This window comes from Hipposideros armiger, unplaced genomic scaffold (genome assembly GCF_001890085.2).
Source record: "Hipposideros armiger isolate ML-2016 unplaced genomic scaffold, ASM189008v1 scaffold_356, whole genome shotgun sequence".
NCBI classification, from domain to species: Eukaryota; Metazoa; Chordata; class Mammalia; order Chiroptera; family Hipposideridae; genus Hipposideros; species Hipposideros armiger.
In genome coordinates, this window is record NW_017731706.1 from 710,513 (window position 1) to 736,550 (window position 26,038).

At 35.3% G+C, this 26,038-nt stretch overlaps 1 protein-coding gene across 12 annotated transcripts in view; it reads left to right on the forward strand.

Annotated features, from left to right (window-relative positions):
- Positions 1–26,038, forward strand: part of ZEB1 (zinc finger E-box binding homeobox 1) — a 179,090-nt gene that overhangs the window by 141,244 nt on the left and 11,808 nt on the right. For 6 of the 12 annotated variants that reach the window (XM_019661616.1, XM_019661617.1, XM_019661615.1 and 3 more), the window contains 4 exons: positions 3,631–3,690; positions 9,769–9,930; positions 16,022–16,224; positions 20,083–20,188. In XM_019661616.1, coding sequence (XP_019517161.1) covers positions 16,195–16,224; positions 20,083–20,188 — 136 coding nt within the window. In that variant the 5' untranslated portion in view covers positions 3,631–3,690; positions 9,769–9,930; positions 16,022–16,194. Of the gene's footprint in view, positions 1–3,627; positions 3,691–9,768; positions 9,931–16,021; positions 16,225–20,082; positions 20,189–26,038 lie in introns of all 12 variants that reach the window. The other 6 variants (XM_019661619.1, XM_019661618.1, XM_019661609.1 and 3 more) reach the window with 3 other exon arrangements.

The following is a 26,038-nucleotide window of genomic DNA, read 5'->3' on the forward strand; positions in this document are numbered from 1 at the left end:
CACAGGGCGGTTTGTGCTTATCCCATCTTAACCAAAGATAACCTTAGGTATATTTTTTACCTTTGTGTAAGTTAACAGGCACTCTTGGAGGTTGTGAGTTGTATTTACTGTGACTTTGATGGACAATTATACCAAAAAAATGCATGTTTAAAAACTAAAGGATATAGGAGGGAAAACTAAACTGTCTGGAAATTTTCTGAAAAAGTATACAGTGAAATAAACATTCCATCCCTAATTAAAGTTTGAACACTTTATGTTTGAATTCAGAAACCTATTGACACTTGCGTTTTGGATAGTATTTCTATAGCAGGGACAGTATTGTGAGAAGAGCAGAGAATCAGGGTCAGGGAAGACACAAAATGAGAGAGATGTGAAGCGATCTTTAAAGAACCAGATTAGTAGAAGTTATTCAGATGGAAAGGGTAATGGTTTTCTAGGCAGAGGGAGCAACTTGAGGAAAGGCAGATGTGAATGGGCATGGCATGTATAGATGTGCATTCTAGAGGAAGCGATGAAAAGCAGGAGAAGCAAGTCTCATTCAGTTAGCCACTCACTGTCTTATTAGAGATTGCTATAAAATATCTCCACAAACACGTGGTTAGAAACAGAAACACATTGGTATGAATTTCAAAAATGTAAGTTTTAGAATGTAGAACATGTGCTGTGCTAAATAACCAGTCCTGTACTTTGAACTGTTCTCTATCCTGCCATTGATAGTAAGTCTAATGGATTTTTAATTAAAATGAATTGCATTTACCATTCTTGTTTTTACTTACTAGGAATTTCATCTTATGGCAAATCGAACAAGTACTACCTCTTTTGATCTAAATTTGTGATATTTACCTTTGACTTTTTTTAGTTAAACTTTCCACTTTGAAATAAGTAGAGATCCACAAATAATTCACCAATAGTTTTAGATTCACAAGTAACATGGAGAGCCTGTGTACCTTTTACCCAGTTTCCCCCAATGGTAACATCTTGCAAAACTATAGTACAATATCACAGCCAGACTACTGACACTGATATAGGTGACATACAGAAACATTCCACCACCTCTGGGCTCCCTAGTTGCCCTTTATACACCTACCACTCCTCCCCTCCCCTCTGTCCCACCCTTAACCCCCGGTAACCACTAATCTGTTTTCTATTTTTATAATTTTGTCATTTCAGGAATGTTATATAAATGGAATCGTACAGCATGTAACATTTTTGATTGGCTTTTTTCACTTTCCGCAATTTCTTGGAGATTCATCTAAATTGTTGCATGTACAAATAGTTTGTTCCTTTTTATTGCTGAGTAGTACTTCATGACTTATTTTTCAGCTACATTTTGCCATTATTGGGTTGGGGGGAGTCTTGTTACTCAGCTTTTCTGAGTTATATATTTGCTTTGGAATTTAGAATAAAAGCAAAACTTTAGGAGCATTCTAGTTTTCCTTTCCATATTGTATTTAGATTAATCATTCATAATGTGTTGGCATCATTAAGCCTTACAGAAGAGAAAAATCTTACGTACAAGGAGGCTCTTCTGTTTCTCTCTTCTTACATTTCCTAAACTAGAAGATCAAAACACATGAGGGGGAAGGAACGCTGCTTAAAAAATATTTAGAACAGCCCCTGTTCCAGGATACCGTCATGCTAGTCTGTGTGTGGAGCAGGCAAGAGCCTGTTACTGGACAGCACCCGGCAGTGAAAGAAGTGTGTGTGTTCACGTTACAGGCCAGCATCAGGATCTTACTGTTTTCATTAGTCAACATGGTTTTAGTTGTTGAACCAAAATTCCAACCCCAATAATGAGGGAAAGAATGGAGACTTACAGTTTTTAAATTGTAGTAAATAAGTCTGGGACCAAACTCTGAAGTATGTAAATGTTCATCTAAGGAACCTAGATTTTATTCCAAGCAGAAATGAAGGAATGAAGAAATGAATAAATAATTGTATTGCAGACAGCACTAAAATTAGCTATAACTAAATAGAAAAATTAGTAATGTTCAAAATATCATTTTAACCTTTTGAATATCAGTGTTACCTTCCATCTTAACAAGAAGTAATTCTGGCTGTTTTGATTTTCATTTAAGGAGAAATAGGAATAGATATTTAATAATAGTATGTTACTATCATATTAGGTTAATTTAAGTACATGCTTTGGAGAGAAAAAAGGATTATTAGACATTTTCACACTTAGCAAACACTGACGCTTATCCTACAGTGTTTCTTTTACCAGAAAAATTCCTTTACCAGAAATTTTTAAACTGTCATTTTGCTGATGACAAGTATAAAATGAGAATTTTCAGCAGAAGTTGATCCCATCATTACCTACTTTATACAGTGCTTTTTTTTGCTAATCTAAAGAGATTTGTGCATATTTTAACTTTTTTACATAGTGATCATCTTTAAGTACTAATATAAAAGTTAATGAGTAAAGAAATATTGCTAAATAAATCCACCCGGTAATCCAAGGCACTTAAAAAAATACATGCTTTAATGTGAGCAAAGATTTTCCTTGATTAGTGCTCTATTTCTCAATTCAATTATCAAACTTAGGGGAAATCTAAATCAAGATTTTTGACTGACATTCAATTGGATTTGATTGGGGTGCAGATAACTACATGATGTTTTAGTATGACTTTATAAGTATTCTGATTATAATTATGATATATACTCTGCTACTAGTTTTCAAAAGTTTTTAACTCTTTCACGTCTCATATATGCACATATTCTTAATAAATTATTATAATAAATAAAATGTACCTGAATATATAAACCAAACTTTATGCTTGCCAAAATAATATGCATATTGACTCTGATCTTATTCTGCATACAGTACTAGAATCAGCCCACTTGAGTTTCTTAGCACTAATGAAGTAAAACATATAGGTGGTAGAGAAGGATAATAGACACCTAGAAATGTTTATCAATACCACTATTATTATTTATTACTGTTTATCAGTAGTTAGAAGAATGAATTGAGTCAAAGAAAAAATATAGGGCCTTGGGAATTTACTCTGGGTTCAATGAAATTTGGTCAAGTCTTCTTCCTGGTTGTCTGGTCCTCTAGTTAGACAAGTGTTAGACAGGGTGTAGTGAAAGGAGGTTTTAGAGCCATTCAGACCTGCATTCAAATTCTACTGCTACCACCTAGTAGCTGCGTGGCCTTGGGCAAGTTATTTAACCTCCTCGAGCCTCAAGTTTGGGTATTGCTTTTTGTTTTTTACTTATAAAATAGGTAGTCATAAAAGTTAAAGGAAATAAGTTTTTAAAGCATCTAGCACAGTGCCTAGAACATAGATATCTGTGCTTTGGAGAAGAAATAAAACAAGTAATCCTATTACCTATAGGTAGAGCTCCTCTTCTAAAAAAAAAATGCTAACATCCCATTATGCTTATAATTCCAGAATTATATGTAAATCTTCACTAATTTTGCTTTTCTGAAATATTTTTATGCATTTGGCAAAATTTATCTGCTTAATTTTTTAAAAAAGCTGTACTTTTCAAGGACACATTACTATATTTATAAAAAGAAAAACCCAAATTAAATATAATCTAAAAGTTTTCTTTTCACATTTCTAGAGGTTAAAGTGTTTGTGACACATGGATCTATTTTAATCCTTTGCTCTTTGATTTTAGCAGGAAAGGAAGGACAAGAAATCCTGGGGCCTGAAGCTCAAGCAGATGAAGCTGGATGTTCAGGTACTCTCTTGCCATTTCCTTTTGTACTAGGGTCTTTGAACAAAGTCTTTTATGTCACTGGTTTTTGCATTTGTAAGTCCTGAATTTAGTCTTACTTCCTCCTCTTTTATTTTCTTATATGTGTAAGTACCAAGGCCCTACATAAAAGTTAGAAGTTTATATTCTTTAAGTACAATGTTAAACTTAAAGATTGATATAATAGAGCAGATTTCCATCTTTAAAGATGACAAATATAATCTACAAATAATCCAAAAAATAAGTGTTTGAATGATGGTTTTAATTTCTGTCAAAATTTTTACCAAGGTTACAAAAATGTAGATCTATTTTGAGTTTCATTATTAGTTACCAGGATCTGCATTAAAACTGCTGACAAGACAGAATACAGAAGAGAGAAGAATAAGCAAATATCATGGGTTATCTCTAAACCAGATGAGAAACATGAATATTGATGAGTTGAATGAACATGTCACAGCAAACAAGAGAATCAAAAATGTTTCTTGTGATTTCTGTGAGTGAAAAAGGCCAAAATAAAGTGGAACTACAGTAAACAAAGAAATATACTCCTAGGTAACTAAAAGCATATACTCACTGAGACTTAAGGCTCTTCCTCTATAATAAATTCAAATCAGATTTAAGAAGCAAAAGAGTAAGTGTAAAACTTAAATCTAGATCTTATGTATAATACCAGGCACCTACTGTGTTGCATAAGTCAGTTAGAACTCTTAGAATGTAAACTTCAAAAATAAATTCCAAATTATTAAGACATTTCCTGAAAATACTACACTTAAAAGTAATATAATTATATTTTGTACATTCAACTATAAATTAAGTATTTCTATCATATAGTTTTAATTAAATTTTCTGTGTTCTCTTTTATTTGGTTTAACATTTATAGTTTTTTTTCTTTGCAGTACATTTTAGGAATATTCCATATAGCCATATAAATTATCTTTCATTATGTAAGATAAATGTGTTTCATAGTAATGTGTCAAAACAGATTTTTATCTCTAAGATAAACATTAGCACTCCCATTGTCAGTTCTGTAAAACAAAGAGTAAATCTATATGCTGTTATTAATGGTACATTCCAAATTAATTAAATAATAATGGAATATGTGATAATTTAGATGCCTGCAGCCTAAGATTTTATATTCTGCCTTTAACTTGGTTGTGTTTAATTTGCATAAATAATGTATTCAGGTATGCTTATCAAATATTTGTCATGCTAATTTACACATTATACAAAATATTTAAACTGGATGTTTGTTATTAGTAAAATGGTGTTAATGAACACAAAAGACTGTTGTTTATTACTCAGTTCCAAGTTTACAGTATTTTACCTCACAATTTGCCCTTCACTACAAAAACGAATGAATACTTCCAATTTGGAGTACTGAGTAGTACATAATTTCCTCCCCCCCCCAAAAAAAAAAATCACACCTAGAAGATAAAGTAACCTTGTTAATAACCAGAGTTGCTGTGGAAATGTAAGTTCTCCCCACCCACAAGATGATTCCTGCTGCGTTATTTCCCTGTAATGTGGGGAATTAGGAGGAAGCACACATTTAAGAAAGCCCTGATAAAGGCAGTTTTAAGGAAAGCAGGATAGAATTAGACATTTAAGACTTTTGAACAGTTCAACTTAAAATTATGTTTTACTTTGCAGTTGTTACTTCCTTGACTTCTGGGGAATAATGTACTGACACAGTAAACAAAAACATTGTACAAAGGTCACCATCATTCTTTCTGAACTTTGTCAGATCCTTTCTATAGCTGACTTCCTTTTGCAATTCATGAAGTAAGAGAATTATAGTTTCAGCTTAGTATTCAGAGAGTGAAAAATTCACCCAAACGTCCTTTGTTTCTTCTGAGCACCCCTTTTTCATTTATATAGTTAATAGTTTACAAAGTTTCAGAAATTGAGGATAAAGATAGGAGGAAACTTAAGGATACTTTATTCTGATAGAAATAAAACCTTGATAGCTAAATAAACATTTTTAGTCTTTATATTAAATGTTTATCTCTATTATTGCTCCCACTAATTTGTGATTATAACCCTAAAATTCTACACTTTGGCAAATGATTATAGTCCTATAATTCTATTATTTGACAGTCAGCTCTGAGCTTTGTCATATCTAAAAGAAAATCAAATTGTCATTATATAATATGTTTCTGAGAATTTGCTCTTCTCCCTAGTGTTTACATACGTAAGTTTATCAGCCTAAGACTAGGAATTTCGCTCTATGATTGACCTTTCACAGTGTGCACATCCCAACACTTTAAATTTTATGGGTAAAACTGCAGAATTTCTGGTCTCTGCCTGAAATTGATTTGGTAAATCTTGGTTCATAGAGACAGTGTAGTTTAGTTGGAAAAGCCCAAATTTGATAACAGGTACATGACAAATCATCTGCTCTGATAGCAATACCTTTTTACTGTGTGATATTGGAAAAGTTATCTAACTTTTCTGACCCTACTTCTTTATTGGGAAAAAATTTAATTGAGAAATTATAATGTTTGCATTGCAGGACTACTTTGAGGAAAATAGTTAACAATTACATATGCCTGGTACAATACTAAGCACATACTACATTAATTAATTTAATCCTCACAACAGCTCTAAGAGGTACTGCTATTATCCTCCAAATTATATATTATGTAAATTGATTATGTACTGCCTCACAAATTTCTTCACGGACATATAAAATTTTTCATTTTAAGTGTAAGTAGTTACAAACAATCTAATTTCTGGCATATTAAAAATTACATTTTTGACATCACTTATATTGTGAACTCTATAGCAATTTAATACTATCATTCACTTTTTAAAAAATATAAGTTCTTCAAGAGTCAGAAATGTTATATCATATTTACTCTTTGAACTCATTTCTAGTCTTCATAGAATTTGATGCTGACATAGTATGTATTTCCTGTTTGAAGGTATTTTTTATCAACTGTCATTTCTTTACAAGAAAAATGTGTACATAAATTGAAATTCAAGTTTCTCTTTAATATCTAGGAACTACACAGCTCAAAAGATTTTTATAAATTATAGTGATTTATCATGTAATTATTAGTACCACACGGTTGATCACAACATAAATACATACAAATTTTAATAAATAATTATTAAAGAAAAATATTCCTGGAAATGACCTTAGGGAAACAGGTATTCTCCAGCTAGTTCATATATCAATATTTTAATGTTACTTATTTCTAGAAGAAAATGTGTTCAGCATTAATTGTTTATTTTTTGTTTAGTACTGAAATAACCTCATTCTACTAAATAAAAAGATGAAATACATTTTTATTATAACTGATATACTCAATTCTTTACACATCTTCAGAATTATATGTAAAGAGTTGTGGTTATCTATCAGTAAAAATGTTTTCAATGCCCTGTCAACTGACAGTTCTATTAAATGCCCTTCAATTCAAAGCTAACTAATTTGGTAAAGGATTTGTTTTGCAGTCATTAGAATCATTCACTTGTTTTCTGGAACATCTACCAAAAAGGATTTACTAGTACTTACTCATCAAAGGATTAATACCTGATTGGGGCTTTTATTTATTTTCCCCCTCACTTAGAGGCACCTGTTTAATATATTCAGAAGTAGTTGGGGAAATTGAAATGTTCTTAATTTTATTTAGTACCTTTTGTCAATACATTTTTATGTATATTTTTTTAATCTTACCGTATGAGCTAACTATATTTTGATCAATACCTTAGAACTACAAACTTGGTTCATTCAATTTCTGGCACATTGGCACACTAATAACCTAACTAGCAAAGCCAATTATCAGACTTTCAGCCAAATCAGATTTTCTGTCAGAAAAAAAAAAGTCTCCTCATTTTTCTAATTCAAATAAATGTGTCAGTATACATTTTGAGGAATTTTATAAAAATTTCCTCTATGATGAATATATCAATTATAAATAATGAGGAACATATAAAGTATAAATAAATGCGTCTTTTACAAATGGAATATTCAAATAGTGAGATTAAGTTTATTTAGATCTAATCTAATTTTTATTAATTATGAAAATCTTTGTCTCCAAATAAGTATATTTACAACCAGTTAGTGTATAGGTAAGCTTATAACTTATTAAAGATGCAAGATTCGTGTATAAAATATAGATTATATAATTCTGAAAAGCGTATATGTACTATTTAAAACTCATCATTCCAGCATATGTGTGTGTGTGTGTGTGTGTGTGTTGTTCCTAGGATATAGAAAATATAAACATTTTATAAGTAGAGACTGTTTAATTGAAATAAATATTTTATATAATTTGGTAAGATATTTTAAGTTTCTTATCAAATACATAAATCTATAAGAAATCACATAAAACAAATTTCATTAATGAGTTTTATTGAATTTAACTTGAAAATTTGAAGTTACATTGAAAAGACTCAATGACACTGATTTACACTGCTTTAGCTACTCAAAAATGCTTATTGTTCCTGCTAATGACAGATGCTTGGAATTATTTTTGAGAATATTCTGCTTTGCTCTCACCAGGCTCCTAAAAAGCAATGAATTTTTAAATAATAGGGAATGGAACAGGTGAGGTCATTAAAGGAAAATTACTCTCACTCCCACTGGCCATATTATTATAGCGCTGATTTCAGAGCTTCCTAACTAGGACCAGAATACCCCCATTTCAATTACCATGCTTTACCCCTGATAGAGATCCATGTAAACAGGAAAGACTGGAAGGCCTATCATGGTTTTATGTTGCCTTGATTAATCAGGAAAGATTTTCCCCAATCAGCATTTTAATTTTTTTTTCCTTTGGCAACCTGGAGGTTTTTACACTCCAAGGCAATGCACCATATTAATGTACTGGATCAATGGAGGATATGCCCTTTTTCTCTTGTTTCTTTTAAGTCATAATAAAGGATACTGTGAAAAGGGGAGGATAGAGAGAAGAACCTTCAGGATTCTAAGAAAGAGCATACATGGAAATTGAGGATCTGGAAATAGCTTCTGTTAAAACCAAAAGTACCACCTTACCTCTTAACGAGTCCTCACTTACCCCTGGACCCAGTAACCCCAGTTTGGTGACTACTGGCATGAACTAAATAATACAGTTCCCAGCATATATCAGATGCTAAAAATCAGATGCCTATACATCATCAGTTTAATTTGGCTCAATTTCAGTCTGCTGGGAAGCACTGTTTTACAAATTTAGAACCGACAATTCAGTCTGAAGTGTATAAGAAGTCACCCATGAGACACTGGGAGCCATCCTAACCCATTATAGTTACCCCCAAGGTGAAGCCGACTTTCTCCTCTGAAGCCAGTGGGGGAAATGGAGGAAAACCTTAGTTCAGCAGCAACGCTGCTTTAGAAACTCAGCAGCACTCTGGGCCACTTTCTCAAAATGTAAATATTCTCTTCTCTCTTGAACCTCAAGAGGGAAAAACTCAAGGGAGAAAAAATGCCTCTGCCTTAGTGCCACAGGTAAAGAGCAAGGATAACCTTGTTTATATATGAATACTAGAGGAGACAAGAAGCAATTTTTTCAATTTGATACTCTGACTCCTACTAAAAATCTTCTAACTGTAGATAATATTAAAGGCATTTTCTAAGAAATCACATAACTGAACAACTGAACTTCAGATTAGTTTATATTGCGAATGATTCAGATTTAAAGTACAACTCTTAAGTAAATATGATACAATAGGTTGCTAAAAAAAACCTAAGAATTGGAAACTAAGGTTTTCTCTTTTCCTTTTTTCCTTGCTTTTTCATTGACTGAGAAACTAAGACTTCAGCCAACTATATTAATCTCTGTATCTTGTATATCAGTAAAATGGAATAGAAGTACAACTCTGAAGCTTAAAAAGCAATATTGTGAAAATTTCAAGACTTTTATAACACTTTTAATTTATTTTTAAAAATTACTTATAATATTACTTAGAATTAGTGAATTTTGTTTTTGACATTCAGCCAATATTTCCTACAAATTTAAGAACAATCACATATTCTCTCAAGATAATTTCTCGTTTAGAAAAACTTTGTTGATAACTTGGTGGTGAAATTGCTTTTTATAAAGTATGCATTTCTATTAGTAAAAGATGATGACTGCGACTCAGATGCAGAAAATGAACAAAACCATGATCCTAATGTTGAAGAGTTCCTGCAACAACAAGACACTGCTGTCATTTACCCCGAGGCACCTGAAGAAGACCAGAGGCAGGGCACACCAGAAGCCAGTGGTCATGATGAAAATGGTAAATGGAGATTCACCGTTGTTTCTGTTTTCATCTTGAAAGGATTAATATTTCCATTACTGCGCGAACCTACTCTCCCACTATAGGGAACATTTTTGAAAACCAAAATTTATTGCAAGTGGCTATAGAGAGTAATCTCTGTAATTAATGGAATATTGTCCATAATAACAGTATAGTATTATATTAGTGGCATCTCATGTGTAGAGGGCTAATGCCACTGCATGTGAAATGCTTAGAACAGTGCCTGGACACTGATTTTCATTCACTAACATGGCAGCAAGTAGTAGAAATGGGAACTAGAATGACCTTTACTGCCCCCTTGATTCTGTTCCATTATTCTAGCAAGCAAAACATGGTTTTCTGGTTCAAAACATACTAATTTGGAGACAAATGGTTTTTCTGTATCTGCTTTAGTCCACTGTGATGTGAACAGCCAGTGTGTAAAGAGTGGCAAAATGCAATAATAATAAAGTGTTAATACTCTCCTGAAAAGAAATAGGCTGTCTTTCTGCCCTTCCTTGCACTAGTAACAGGTGAAAATAGCAGGCAGATGTTCCTGTAAGAAATGTTATGCAAGGTCTGTACCAAATACTAGGAAGTTGTTTGGAATGTTTAAGAATACTTCAAGTTTTAATATCCTAAATCTGGCTTGCTTTTTTCCAGGATTCTCAGTTTAATGCATAGATTTAGCTTAATATTCAAATAATCAATGTTTGTTAAGGCTTTTTTAGAGCAGTTTTAGATTTACAACAAAATTGAGACAGAAGTACTGAGATCTCCCATGTGGCCTCCTGGCCCACACATGCATAGCCTCTCCTATTATCAACATGACTCACCAGAGTGGTACATTTTCTTACCAAGGTTGAACCTCCACTGGCACATCATAATCACTCAAAGTCCACAGTTTACCTTAGGGTTCACTCTTAGTGTTGTACAGTCTGGGGGTTTGGACAAATGTTTAATGACATGTATCCATTATTATAATATCATACAGAGTAGTTTCATTGCCCTAAAAATCCTCTGTGCTCTGCCTAGTCATCCTTCCCCCTTTCCACACACCCCCGGCAACCATGGATCTTTTTATGTGTCCATAGTTTTGCCTTTTCCAGAATGTCATAGAGTTAAAATCATACAGTATGTAGTCTTTTCAGATTGACTTCTTTCACTTAGTAATATGTATTTAAGTTTCTTCCATGACTTTTCATGGTTTGATAGCTCATTTCTTCCAAGAGTTTAATTATATTCCATTGTCTGGATGAACCACAATTTATTAATCTGTTCATTGACTGAAGGACACCGTCCAACTTTTGGCAATTATGACTAGAACTGCTATAAACATCTGGGTACAGATGTTTGTGTGAACATAAGTTTTCAGTTCCTTTTGGTAAATAAGAAGCATGATTGCTGGATCATATGGTAAGAGTGTGTTCAGTTTTGTAAGAAACTACCATATTGTCTTCCAAAGTGGCTGTACCTATTTGCATTCCTACCAGCAATGTAAGAGAGAGAGTTCCTGTTGCTCCACATCCTTGCCAATATTTTGTGATGTCAGTGTTCTGGCTTTTGGCTCTTCTAATAGGTGTGTAGTGGTTTCTTACTGTTTTAATTTGCATTTCCCTAATAACATATGATGTGGAGCATCTTTTCATACTTACTTGCCATTTGTATATCTTCTTTGGTGAGCTGTCTGTTAAAGTCTTTGGCCCATTTTTTAATTAAGTTATTTGAATTTTTATTGTTGATTTTTAAGACTTCTTTCTATATTTTGGATAAGTCTTTATCAGATATGTCCTTTGCAAATATTTTTCCCAGCCTGTGGCTTGTCTTTGAATTCTCTTGATATTGTCTTTCTTGGAACAGAAGTTTTTAATTTTAATGAAATCCAGCTTATCAATTATTTCTTTCATGAATTGTGCCTCTGGTGGTGTATCTAAAAAGGCATCACCATACCTGAGGTCATATAGGTTTTCTCCTATTATCTTCTAGGAGTCTTATAGCTCTGTATTTTACAGTTAGGTCTGCAATCCATTTTGAGTTCAATTTTAAGAAGGAAATAAGGTCTGTGTCTAAATTAATTTTTTTGCATGAGGATGTACAATTATTCTATTGCCATTTGTTGAAAAGACTGTTTTTGCTCTTTTGTATTACCTTTGCTCCTTAGTCAAAGATCAACTGACTATATTTATCGGGATCTATTTCTGAGCTCTCTATTCTGTTCCATTGATTCGTTTGTATATTCTCTTGCCAATACCACACTGTCTTGATTATTATAGCTTTATAGTAAGTCTTGAAGTTGGGTAGTGTCAGTACTCTGACTTTGTTCTTCTTTAATATTGTGTTGGCTATTCTGGGTCTTTTGCCTCTCTATATAAACTTCCGAATGTTTGTCAATATCCATAAAAATAACTCGCTGGGATATTGATTGGGGTTGCATTGACTCTATAGATCAAATGGGGAAGAACTGACATCTTGACAATATTTAGCCTTCTTCTCCATGAACTTGGAATATCTCTTCATTTATTTAGTTCTTTGATTTTTTTGTCCATCAGAGTTTTGTAGTTTTCCTTATATAACTCTCATATTTGGTTAGATTTATACCTAAGTATTTCCACTTTTTTGGTGCTAATGTTGTATTAATCAACTTTGAAATTGTTGAAGGAAATTGAGAAGGTTAGAATAAGAAATAAAATAGATTCCATTGCAAAGAGTCAACTATACCTTCTTAAATCAGGAATCAGCTATGAAAAAGAGGAGAAACAGCAGTTTCACTCCAGCATAGATAGAATTTCTGTAACTAAATCAGTGACAAAGGAAATAGAAATAGGGTACTCTAGAATTGTGTCCACCGGTGTGCCAAAAGAACTCATTTATGAAGACTATAGATTACTTCCCCTGGAGACTGCATTTCAGCTTAATGATTAGTGTTCTGATGATCTACTTGCACATTTGGAGAGTTCATAGTCATTGGCATTGTAATCCTGTAAAGCTCTACTGTTTCTGTTTTCATTTCTCAGGGTTTTTTTTCTCTTAAAGAAAATGTGTTAACATTTCACCTGTAGAAGCAATAGGTTACAATAAATATGAAAGGGAAATAGAATATTTTTAAATACATATGTGTGTAGATATCAAATGTTATGTAACAAAAAGGCTTTCAGAAAGCTTCACTGAAAGAAAATAATGAAAGCTAAAGAGATGTTCCATTGCATAGATCAAAGAAGGTTAAACCTTGTAAAGTCCATTGTTATAAATCAACACAGTAAACTCCCATAAAAATTGGAGTCCCAACCATTCTGAATTAGTAAAACATTTGAATTATACAATATGTTTTAAATTTAGGTTTTCATTACTTTTAGGTATATAATGTAATTTAACTGCTAATAAAGTATTTCACAGTAGATATTCCATCATAGCAGCAGCATCTATTTACATATAAAAAATGACCATCTTCAGAAGCCCTTAAGTTTTTATTTAGTTTCAGTAGATTACACATGCTCTCCCTGCACTTCATAAGATGTGAACAGGCAGACTTTACCCCAGCAGGTTGAATTATTACACATGCTGAATCAGTGGAGAACAAATCAAAAGTTTTCGAAGTTTTTACATCAAGTAATACTGTCAGCCTGAAATGTTATGCTACCTACCAAAGGAAGATTAAGATACCAAAATTTTTTTAAATGTGTGTGTGTGTGTGTGTGTGTGTGTGTGTGTGTGTGTGTATTCATGGTCAGAGATAAATAACGAAATTATAGAAAGTTCAAAATGGTCAGTTAGGTTGTTTTTTAGCAGTATTAAATTGCTACCCTAAGTTTATTATAGGAGTTCTAAAAAGAAACATTTTTTTTCCTTACATGATAAGGCTTTATTGCCAAAAATGATTTTCTTAAAAAAATAATGATAATTCAATATTTTTCAAAAACAGAAACAAAAATTTTCACTCAACTTTTAAATCTATATTCTGTAACTTGCTTATTATTACAGATATTCAGATTTACTTTTGATTGTTCTATGCCAGTAACCTAAGAATAAATTCATATCTCAAAAGTGTGAGAAAATTCAAAAGATATTGATTTATGAATGTAATAATTTGCTGTTAAAAATATAAGCAACCTGTCATTTTATAAAATTTTAGCATTTTACTTATTAATTGGAAGGATTAATCATGAAGACAAAGAAGAAAATAGAAAATAATGAGAGCAGACAGCTCTATGACAGTGGAGTATAAGCAGCTTCAGTAATAGAAATCACATTGTGATTGTGGTGCCAATAATGAACACCTACAATGGTGGACTCTGACTTTTGCCATTTTAATATCAGCTAAATGCAATAGGATGGACTGGGCGGTCTGGCAAGGAGAATATCCTAAATGTTGGTTCCCCACTTGCCTGTACAAATAGGAAATTCATATTAGACAAAACATAACATGATTTCCAAAGAAATTTCCCTATGTGGCTAATCTAGACCCCAAAGAAGTGGGTCATGTTAGAGTCATCTCCAACAGAAAACTCTCTGGTTCCAGTTGCCCTGCTAACAAAAGATGCCATCCTGAACTTCGGGGATTTTGGTTGTTTGATTTTTCATAATTTGAATAAAATACTCATAGTCATATATTTGATACCTATTTCAGTGTTTTTACCTAGCTATATAGAGCCAGGTGCTCAGTCTCTTATTTGTGGGCTGGTCGTTAAGCACGATATTTAATTTACTACATAAACTTGAATTCCAATACAGATAATATATGTTTATGAGGCATTTGGAGATTGTTATGAAATTTTCTTTGGTAGTCTGATTTTCTATAAGAAATTCAAAATGAAGGTAAAGATGGTATTTATAATAAGATGTAACTTAGGAACTTATTTCTTTGAAGAAATATATCAAAATGGAAAACTACTCTTAATTAAATAATATTAATTGGCAAAGTAGTATTAGAATTGTCAGGCTTAGATTGTTCCAAATGTAAAAATACAGTACATTCAGTGAACTCCAATTTGTTTTCTCTGCCTTTATTTTCTGAAAGCTATCATCCATATAGAATTACACAGAAGATTTGTCAGTATATTTCAATAGGGGAAAGAACATGAATCCTCACACATGAAAGGGCTTCATGGGCCAAGCCTAAGCCTGGCTCCCACTGCTCCTTCCCCACCAATAGACACTCTTTTGGTCTGAACTAGGTCATATGGCCACCTAATCGCCAAGGAGTCTTGGAAACATAGTCTAATTATGTGCTCCTTACTCTCTGATGACAGTCACTTTATAGTATCATTTTCAAATTTGAAATAATGGACATTAAATAAATAATGATGACATTGTTACCTTTAGAAAGAGTCTGTTATGGTATACAGATCCCTTTAATATGTATACTGCTATTTGTGACAACAGGGATGGATGTTGAGATTATCATGCTAAGCAAAGTAAATCACACAGAAAAAGTCAAGAACCATATGACTTAACTCATGTATGGGATATAAAACTATAAAACTGAAAGCAACAAAGGAACAAGACAAAGAAACAAAAACTCATAGACACATACAACAGTTTTGTGGTTACCAGAGGGTAAGTGGGGGTGGTGGTAGAAGAGGGAAAAGGGGATTAAATATATGGTGATGGAAGGAGAACTGACTCTGGGTGGTGAACACACAATGTGATGTATTATAGAAATGTACACTTGAAACCTTATAATTCTAACCATGGTCACCCCAATAAATTTAATTTTAAAAAGAAAAAATATATATGTATACATTTACAAATGTAACCTACGTTCTAATTTTACTTTTACTTGCATAATTAACCATACAAAAGAAAAAAAGAATTAGGGTTTAGTGAAAAAAATATGGGACTTTGAAGTCAGACAGCTCACACTTGAATCTTGACTTCATAATTCACTGGTTATGTGACTATTAAGTTATTTAAACTTTCTGAGCCTCATGTTTTTTCTTTTGTAAAATAGAGATGAGTATCATCATAATGTTTGTTTTGAGGATCAAATATAAACTGGGTAGCGTAATATCTGGCACATAACGTAGGGACTCAGTGGTAGCTTTGGTAATATTTTTTGAATGTTTTAAATTTAAAATATATCATTCTTTTACAGGAACACCAGATGCATTTTCCCAATTGCTCACCTGCCCATATTGTGATAGAGGCTATAAACGCTTTACCTCTCTGAAAGAACACATTAAATATCGCCATGAAAAGAATGAAGATAACTTTAGTTGCTCCCTGTGCAGTTACACCTTTGCATACAGAACCCAACTTGAACGTCACATGACATCACATAAATCAGGAAGAGATCAAGTAAGTGTGTAATGACTGAGAGTTCACTAGCTTGCTGAATTTTGAGAATTCACCCCTCCATAGAAGGCGGCAAGGGTTTTAATATACTTAAAAATTAAAAAGATATACTAGCAAGTGTCTTGTCTGCAGCCTTCTAAAAAATGATTATTTGAATTATCTGGTCATTTCTGAGTTGAAAAGCACATGTGAACATGATTTTAAAGGTAACTAATTTCATTTCAATTTAATTATTTTGTTTATACTATAACAAATATTTCTCTTAAGTTTAGAACTAGATTTCAAAATGCATTCTACTAAAATGTTCAGTGTGGGAAAATAAATATTGGTTACATAAGTCACATGACTTACTGCTGACTAAATTTAAAAGAAAAGAAAATAATATTAAAGTTTCATTTTCTGTGAACCAATGACTATTCTCAGTATAGGCTATGGACGTTTCTTTCCTATAGTAAGGGAAATTGCCTCCTCTAAGAATCTAAAGTTTATATTCTAAATCATTTTTATCCTGAATACTTAGTTTTCATATAGTTTATTCCACTTCTGTATCATTTTGCCTTGTAAGTATTAGATACATATAAGCTTTTGGCTCTGTCCTTAAGGATTAAAGTCAAAGAATCTTGCCAGTTATTCTTCTTATATAAGGTCCTGGTAACTATCAACTATAAACTTTAAAGTCAGACAGCACACACTTGAATCCTGATTTCACCCTTCACTGGCTATGTGACTTTTAAGTTATATAACCTTTCTGAGCCTCACGATTATCCTTTTATAAAATAGAAATGAGTGTCACTGTAATGTTTTGAAGATAAAATAAAAACTGGGTAGCATAATATCTGGCACATAGCATAGTGACTCGGTGAATAAATATCTACTTAATTCTAACTTTAAAAATCAAATAAATATTCAACTGCATGGGATATTTTAAGGGCATATGTTGTACTTTGGCACATGTCCAGTTTCTTATGTCAAAGGATTATGACTGTGTACCTGAATCTCTAAAAAATTTGCCCTGTGTATGTCCCTAATATCCCAGAGAGGACAATGCAGACCCTTTGCTAATATGATGGCTAAACCAAAACAAAAAACTGTAACAGAATAAGAATGACTGAGCATGGTCAACCTATCGTCTCAGAACTTTGGCAACAACATTCACAAAATAAGATTGGGGAGTGGGGAGCATGCTGGCAATCAGAGACTACAGGACCCAGATTTGCTTAGATAGGTTAAGTCCGTGAAGGAGCCCCTGAAATGGGGGAGAGTACCAACAGCAGGAGGACCTGGTACAGAGCAGGAACTACTGAAGGCAAACGCCATCTGTTTACCATCTGCCCCTGTTATTACTCTTATTAGGGACAATACAGAAGAGTGCTCTTTCAACCTGAGTCCTGACGTAACCACAGTATAGACAGGACTTGGGAAAAGAGCCTATTACGTGACATTTGCGGAGCAGACCCATCCTACAACTGCTGTCCCCATATCTTTTCTGTACCACAGGCTCTAATCAAAGGAAAAGATCTCAAAAGGGCAGTTAGAACTGATGGGGAAAGTAGGAGACGCCATTATAAAAGACATCTCAGTGAACATGAAAGCCCCTTTTGATGATTTTTCGGATGGGTGCAAAGGTAGTAGGTTTTATATATGAAATGTATGGTCAGAAAGGAGTTGTGATAAAAGTGGGAACCGTAAAGTGAGAAAATATAATTGAGAGGTCTTGGAAACAATTTACGTTATGAGGCAGCGAACTGAAAAGTACAATGTCTGGCTTGATGGCCTTTGAAAATCATGCAATGACCTAAAGGTAAGCATTTCCATGTCTTATTTATTCATTCAACAAATGCTCGAGTTTCCATTATATGTCAGGCCCTGTTCTAGGTGTTAAAGGCACAATAGTGAAAAAGATGAGCAAAGTCCCTGACACTAGGGGGCACATATTGGTAGGTGATATAAAACAGATTTAAAATATAAAAACAGGTATTATGAAGAAAAATAAAGCAGAATAAGAAGATGGAAAGTGATGAAAGCTGCTATTTGTTTACAGGTTAGGGAGACCATTTTGAGAATGGGTCATCTAAGTTAACACCTGAATGAAATGAAGGAGCCAGTCATGGAATGAATGGGGGGAGGGCATTCCACTCAAAGGGAACAAAGGGAAACATGAAAAGGCCTTGAGGCAGAAACCTGCCAGGCATCACTAAAGAACAGCCAGGAAGCCAGTTGAATAAAGGGGAGAAAAATAGGTGAGGCCAGGGCGGTATTGGGGACCAGATGAGGTAGCCCCTTGTCTAGGTCATGATAAAGACTTTTGACTTTATTACAAAGTGTGATTTTATTCCCTTTATTCCAAAAAGGAACCCTTGAAGGATATTGAATTTTATCTTAATTTTTTTATTTTTAAGGGAACCCTGGCTGTTGGGTGAGAAATATGTCAAGAGAGATAAAAATGGAAGCAGGGAGACCGTTTAGAAGCTATTGCAATAATCCAGACCAAAGGATTGGTGGCTTTAATCTCGGTGGTAGTGACAGACACGACATAATTAGGAATGTTGGATTCAGAATATATTCAGGTGGTTTTGTGATGAATTTGTTAAGGAAATAAGAGAAAAAGGAATCAAGGATTACTCCAAAGTTCAGGGCCTAAGCAATAATCAAATAAATAAAGGTGTTATTCACAAAGACAGGAAACACTAGAGGAAGAGCTGATTTTCAGAAGAGAAATTAAAAGTTCAGTGTTAATCGTGTCAACAGATGCCTATTACCTTCCAACTGGGATTGTCAAGGAAGCAATTCGCAATGAGTCTGGAGTTGAGGGGAGAGGTCTAGCGATATAAATTTGGGAGTTGTCACCATATATTCAGTATTTAAAGCCAAAGGTTTGGATGAAGTAGGGCATTATACATAGTACATATTCTCTTTTCTTCCTAAATGAAAGACAACAGAAGGGAGATTCCAGCTAGGGTGAGCATGAGGCAAGTAGTACTTGCATTTTAAGCCTTTGAAAGATGGGAAGAAACTTAAGTCATAATTAAGGGGAAATAAGGAATAGTATAAACCAAAGCAAGGAGGGAGAGAGAGAAGAGCAACGTATGTGCAAAAAAAGACTCACTAAATGACTGAGGCTTGGACTTCTAGAATAAGCCTGCAAACGCAGGGGCTATGAACTTGGAATCTTATAGACTCAGAATCTGTGTTCAGGGGTTAACAGAATCCTTTGGAGGTTTATGAGCAGAGTCCAATACAATTCAATTCAAGCAGTGCTTTTGTAAGATTAAGGGTGCAGGATATATTTGAAATATATACAAGTGGAGATTTGATAAACCAGACAGAAAGCTATTATAACCATCCATAGTTGGCTGAAAAACATGGAAGTATCTTTTTAAATCATCAGATTAAAGTACATTTTGGAACTATCACACATATAAGACACAGGATAAAATACTGGAAAAATCCCGGGCTTTTCGTCTATTCAGCAGACCTCGTTCTTCTATTGAGTAACTGCTTTAGACTGATTACTGAATTTTCTTGACCTTGTTGCTTTATCTATAAATTAGAGGGCAGATGAGATAAACCCTAATTCCTAGTATATATTATTTTATTTTTGCTAAAGACTATATTGCTTAATAAAGTATGATTCTGATACTTTAAATTAGAAAATGGAGATTTTTCTCTGTGTTAAAATTCTGTTCCCACCATCACCCTCCTTTTTGGTAGTATTTCAAGTGTTAGGTTTTTGTGACTGCTATCATTTGAGGCCTTTAAGAAACAAAACAATCACCAAAACATTACTTTTAGAAGAGTAGATGTTCTTTATGTCTAAAGCATTTTTTGCTTTATAAATAAAAGACCAATTCTTTCTTACAGAGACATGTGACACAGTCCGGGGGTAATCGTAAATTCAAGTGCACTGAATGTGGAAAAGCTTTCAAGTACAAACACCATCTAAAAGAGCACTTAAGAATCCACAGTGGTAAATATTTGTTATCTTTATACACCTTGAATATCAGCATATGTGGTAATAAATATTATAATGTGATCTACACACAAGATAAGAAATGCCTTGATATTTTTCTTTTAGGGTAAAGACTAATCTGAAGAAATTTTCTGCTTATAAATGGTATTTTATTGCAGTTTTAATCCTTGACTAAAGTATATCAAATTAATATGATGTACTCCAAATTACCTTATCAGAATATAGCATGTTTTAACAAGTACAACTAAAACTACTTTATCTTTCTGATGAATGTTAATTTCATTGCCTCTTTTGCACAGTTAACAAAGTAATGAAAAAGGGTATAGAGGTACAATTTGCATGAGGAAATAAAGAGATGAAGACATTCTTTAGGTGAGAGGTAGAAATGAAACTCCAGATAGGAAATGGTGAGGGTGATGTGGAGTCAGCAAGAGAAGGCGGCATGAAGGGAGAGAAAAGAGCAGCATTAATGAGAATTTAGAAGAAATATGTGACCCCCACCCCCATCATTTTACCTTTCTATTCTGCATCATTTTCTAAATCATTACTTACAAAATGAATGTTATTATATGATAAAAATATTATGTCTCTTTTAGAAATGTGTAAACAAACATAGCTATATGTGCATTTCCTCAGAGGCTCTACTTGAACAAAAGCTACCAAGAAAACTTAACAGCACCCTGCATTGCATGATGAAATCTGTTTGTATCCTGAGTAATTTTGATATGCTATTTTAGGTTTAAATAATTTTAATGAAAAAGAACTATTAGCTAATGAATGGGATATTATTGTATCTGCATATTCTTATTTTGTGAAAATTATTATACTGACACATTTTACAAACATCCTACAAAAAGAGTACATTTGGGTGGCTTTGTGAGGGGTGGTTCGTGGTATCTGTATTTTATTTTGGAACTGCAAAGGTTCTGGAAGTTTTACTGTATTGTGCATTGAGAGTTAAATAACGTTAAAATTACTAGTTAAAAGTGCTTAAACCAAGATTCTTACAAACACATTTATTCATTTTCTTACTTTAATGTTTCTGGAATATAGAGGTTATCTCCTGCAGCCTACCACAGGATCCTATTTCTTAGCTCCTGTTTTCATCAATAATATATTTTTAATAACCTCCCTGCCTACCAGAGAGGATTTTAAGTTGTTGATAGATTTTTAGCTAATTCAAGAGAGCTTTTTAAAATGTTGACATGGTGTAGAGGAAGGAATAAAGTTTAGAGTAAGATTCATGTCATATGGTCCTATTGCAGTTGTATAGGAGGATTTATCGTATCTATAGGTGATACAAAGTTGGGGAACATGGGTCATACCAAAGATTAATATACAAATCTAGAAACAGTTGATATTAAACAAGTTTAATCACAGGATCCTGCATTCATATGCAACAGTCAGTCTCAGTCAGGTAATAAGTAGGGAGCTATTGTCTGTAGTACCTATAGAAAAATTTTAGGAGTCTAGATGGTCAAGAGCTGTATATAAGCTAACAGTACGCTGTTGCTGCTTAAAAAGCTAATGTAAATTAGGCCCTGTCATGGAACACAAAACTCTGCTTCTGTGCCTTTAAATACAGCAAGAAATTTTAATTTAAAAATATGTAAGGAAAATAAAATAAAGTTAACAAAGAAAACCAGGTATGAAGTAAACATGAAAAAATGAATACTATGAAAACGCTTCCACATGCTGGAATTGGACCACAAATTAGATTGTAAGGTTTAGGAAGTAAGAAAAAACTGCAGTCAGAAACCAAGACCAAAGTGTCTATGAATAAAAGGACCTGTTTCTAGAAAAATAACACTTCTTCCTGATGCTAAATCCATAGAGAAGCTTGGTCCCTGAAGCAGCATAAAGAAGAAAGGGCAACATATACTCTATATCACCTTCCAAATAGCCTTAAAATAATATTAGCAGAGAATTTGATAGGGTTTTCTTTTATAAATACGACTCCAACAGAGGCCAGTGATATTTCACCAGAGTTCAATTCAGAAAAAGCATTTATCCAGGGTGGCTATTTGAACAATCCAAGTCTACAGTTCTTTGATGTTCTGTTTTATTCCAGGGGAAGATTTTGAACAGGGGTACTGAGTGTCATCCCAGGACTGATACCAATCTGCAAGCTAGTTGTTACTGGTAGTTTTAATACAGGAATTGAGAGTAAGCATTTAGAAACTGTTATGCCAAGACAGTGCTATGACAGTTTCATTCTATTTTATATGATATTGGTCCACAGTAGATTGGAAATTTAAAATAAAAAAAATAAAAATAGGAGATTCAGTATGGCAGAGTAAATAAGCACTGTGCTTACCTCCTCTCGTGAACACTTTAAAATTACAACTAAATTATAGAACAGTCAACCAGGAGAATCATCTGAAGTCTAGCTGAACACAAGTCCTACAACTAAGGATACAAAAAAGAAGCCACATCAAGACTGGTAGATAGGGTGGAGATGTGGACAGGTCAGCCCCAAACCTCTTTGTATGGCTGAGAATCAGGAGGGATATCTCAACCATGGAAGTTCCCCCCAGAAGAGTGAAGGACCCCAACCCCACACCAGGATCCCCAGCCTGGAGTACTGGTGCCAGGAAGAGGAGCCTCCAAAACATCAGGCTGTGAAAAACAGTGGGGATTCCGACTGAGTGAAACAGAAGGATGTGAGAAACCCAGATGTCCTCTTAAAGAACCCATGCACAGACTTACTCACAGGCACTTATCCTAGGTTCTGACAGAAGGACAGTGACTTGGAGGGTATCAGAGATATATGGGGAGAGACTGAGTTGTGTGGCTGCAAGGTGAGGGCTGGAGGGACAGTACCTGTAAGTGGGGTGGGTGGGTCCTTCTGTGCAGTCATCAGGTGGGCACCATCTTTCCTGTGTTGAGCCCTCCCCCACACAGCCAAATCTGAATCTGAATTGGTCTGGTGAGCTCTGCTTGCTCTACCCTGGTAACTTCCTGAGACCCCACCCCACCCAAATCACACAATCCCCAAGTCACTTTCTCAGTGAGCAGCCAGCCCTGCCCACATTGCACTCTTCCTTGGACAACTATCAGGCCCAGGGCCCCAGGCGGGTGGCAGCTGGCCTCAGAGTGCTCTGAAACTTTTGCTGAGTAATGCCAGGCTCAGCACTGGCACCAAGCCGGAATTTACATTAACCTGGTGACCACAACTCTTCCCACTATGGTGACTCTCTGAGACCCTGACTCACTCAACTCACATCCTGCACAAGGCTGAACCTTACAGGAGCTGGTAGGTGGCAGGAGGCTTCAGGGTGTCCTGGCTTTTTGCAGAGCTACCCCAGGCCCAGCACTGGTGACAGTTGTCCTCGGTTCACAGAGTGTCCTCTCCCACACACCTCCACCTTAGCACAGGCAGATCTCTCTGTAGCTTCTACCAGGCAGTCCCCAGCCAGTAACAGACAGTGAGTGTCCTGGGCCTGCAATGAAGCCCCTCCCAAGAAGCCCCAAAACAAACATACTTGGAGGTTGGCTTCAGACCACAGCAGAGCACTGCCCAATGAGCCCCACGAGTGGCACACACAAAGGGCAGTCTCAGCAGGCACCAGAGCCTGCTGGGGTGAATCCCACTCAATGGGGTAAGCACCCCCGCACAGCAGCCCATAAACTATGTACATGGCAAAATCCCACAGCCAATCAGCCTGAGGGTCAATTCTACCCACTGATGTGCCAACGGCAATAAAGGCTCAACTATAACAGGAAGGCACACACAACCCACATAAGAATACTCCTTGAGGGCTGGCTGAGTGGCGCACTGGTTAAGAGCTGGGGTGCCAACTCTGAGCAGAAGGGCCCCGGTTCGGATCCCACATTAGGGCCAGTGATGCTGCACCCTCTATAGCTAAGATGGTGAACAACAGCTCAACCTGGAGCTGGGCTGCCGTGAGTCGCCAGCATCAGTGAAGGCTGCAGTGAGGCTGCGGTGGGCTGTTGTAAAGCTACCATGAGTGGCTGGAAGCCGGCGTGAGCTGCCAAGAGCAACCATGAGCAGCCATCCAGTGGCTGGAGACCAATCTACCTCACCCAGGAAGAGCACAATGATAATACCAACATGGGCCAGTGAAGCAATGCCCTCCACAACTAGACTGAAGAGCAAAAGGACAACAACTTGCCTGTTCCCCTTCCCCGATTCCCCAACACTGTTCCCCTCCTCCAGTTCCCCAATAAAAACCTTTAAAAAAAAAAGAATACTCCTTGAGCACCCATGCCGGTTACCAGGGAGACTGTGCCAGGGCCCTACAGGGCACCTACTACGTAAGGCTACCCAGCCAAGACTGGGAGATGTGGCAGATCAACCTAATACATAGAAACCAACAGGCAGCCAAAATTAGTAAACAAAGAAATACATCCCCAATGAAAGAACAAGAGAAGACTCCAGAAGAACTAAATGAAATGGAAGCAAGCAACCTACCAGATACAGAGTTCAAAACAATGGTTATAAGAACCCTCAACGAACTTAGTGAGAACTTCAACAAAGTGACAGCAAGAACAAGAAAGGACATAAAAACCATAAAAAATAACCTGTTAAAAGTGAAGAATACATGGGCCGGCCAAGTGGCGTGATGGTTAAGAACTGGCTTGGGATGCCAGAGGGCCCCGGTTCGGATCCCACATATGCGGGCCAGTGACACTGCCCTCCACAACTAAGACACTGAACAACAGCTCAACCTGGAGCTGGGCTGCCATGAGTCACCGGTGACGGCATAGGCTGCAGCCCCTGTGGCAGTGGGTTGCCATGGGCTACCATGTGTGACCAGCAGCCAGCGTGAGCGACAGTCCAGAAGCCGGCGACTGATCTGCCTCGCCCGGGAAGAACGCAATGATGTGCCAACTTGGCCAGTGAAGCAACGTCCTCCACAACTAGACTTAAGAACAAAACAGCAACTAGACTTAAGAACAGAACAGCATCTTGTCTGTTCCCCTTCCCCCAATTCCCCAGCACTGTTCCCATCCCCCCAATTCCCCCCAAAAAAAAATCTTTAAAAAAAAAAAAAAGAAGAATGCACTAGAAGGGATCACCAGCAGACTAGAGAAGCAGAGGACTGAATCAGCAATTTGGAAAACAAAAGTAAAAGAAAGCACCCAGTTGGAACAGCAAAAAGAAAAAAGAATCCAAAAAAATGAGGATAGTTTAAAAGACCTCTGGGCCAACATCAAGCGTAAGAACATTCGCATCATAGGTATACCAGAAGAAGTGAGAAAGCAAGGGACTGAGAACCTGTTTAAAGAAATAATGACTGAAAACTTTCCTAACCTAGCAAAAGAAATAGACATACAAGTACAGAGTCCCAAACGAGATGAACCCAAACAGGCCCACACCAAGACACATAATAATTAAAATGGAAAAGGTTAAAGACAAAGAGAGAATCCTAAAGTCAGCAAGAGAAAGGCAACGAGTTACTTACAAGGGAGCTTTCATAAGATTGTTAAGTGATTTCTCAACAGAAATGTTGCAGGCCAGAAGGGATTAGCATGAAATATTCAAAGTGATGAAAAGCGAGGACCTACAACCAAGAGTACTCTACCCAGCAAGGTTAGCATTTAAAATCAAAAGTCATATAAAGAGCTTCCCAGATAAGAAAAAGTTAAAGGAGTTAACCACCAAATCAGTATTACAAGGAATCTTAGAGGGACTACATTAAGATGAAAAAAAAAAGATCAAAATTATGAATAATTAAATGGCAATACTATATATTATCAACATTTACTTTTAATGTGAATCGATTATATGCTCCAATCAAAAGACGGGGGTCTGAATGGATAAGAAAACCTTACATATGCTGCCTAAAAGAGACTCACTTCAGATTTAAAGACACACGCAGA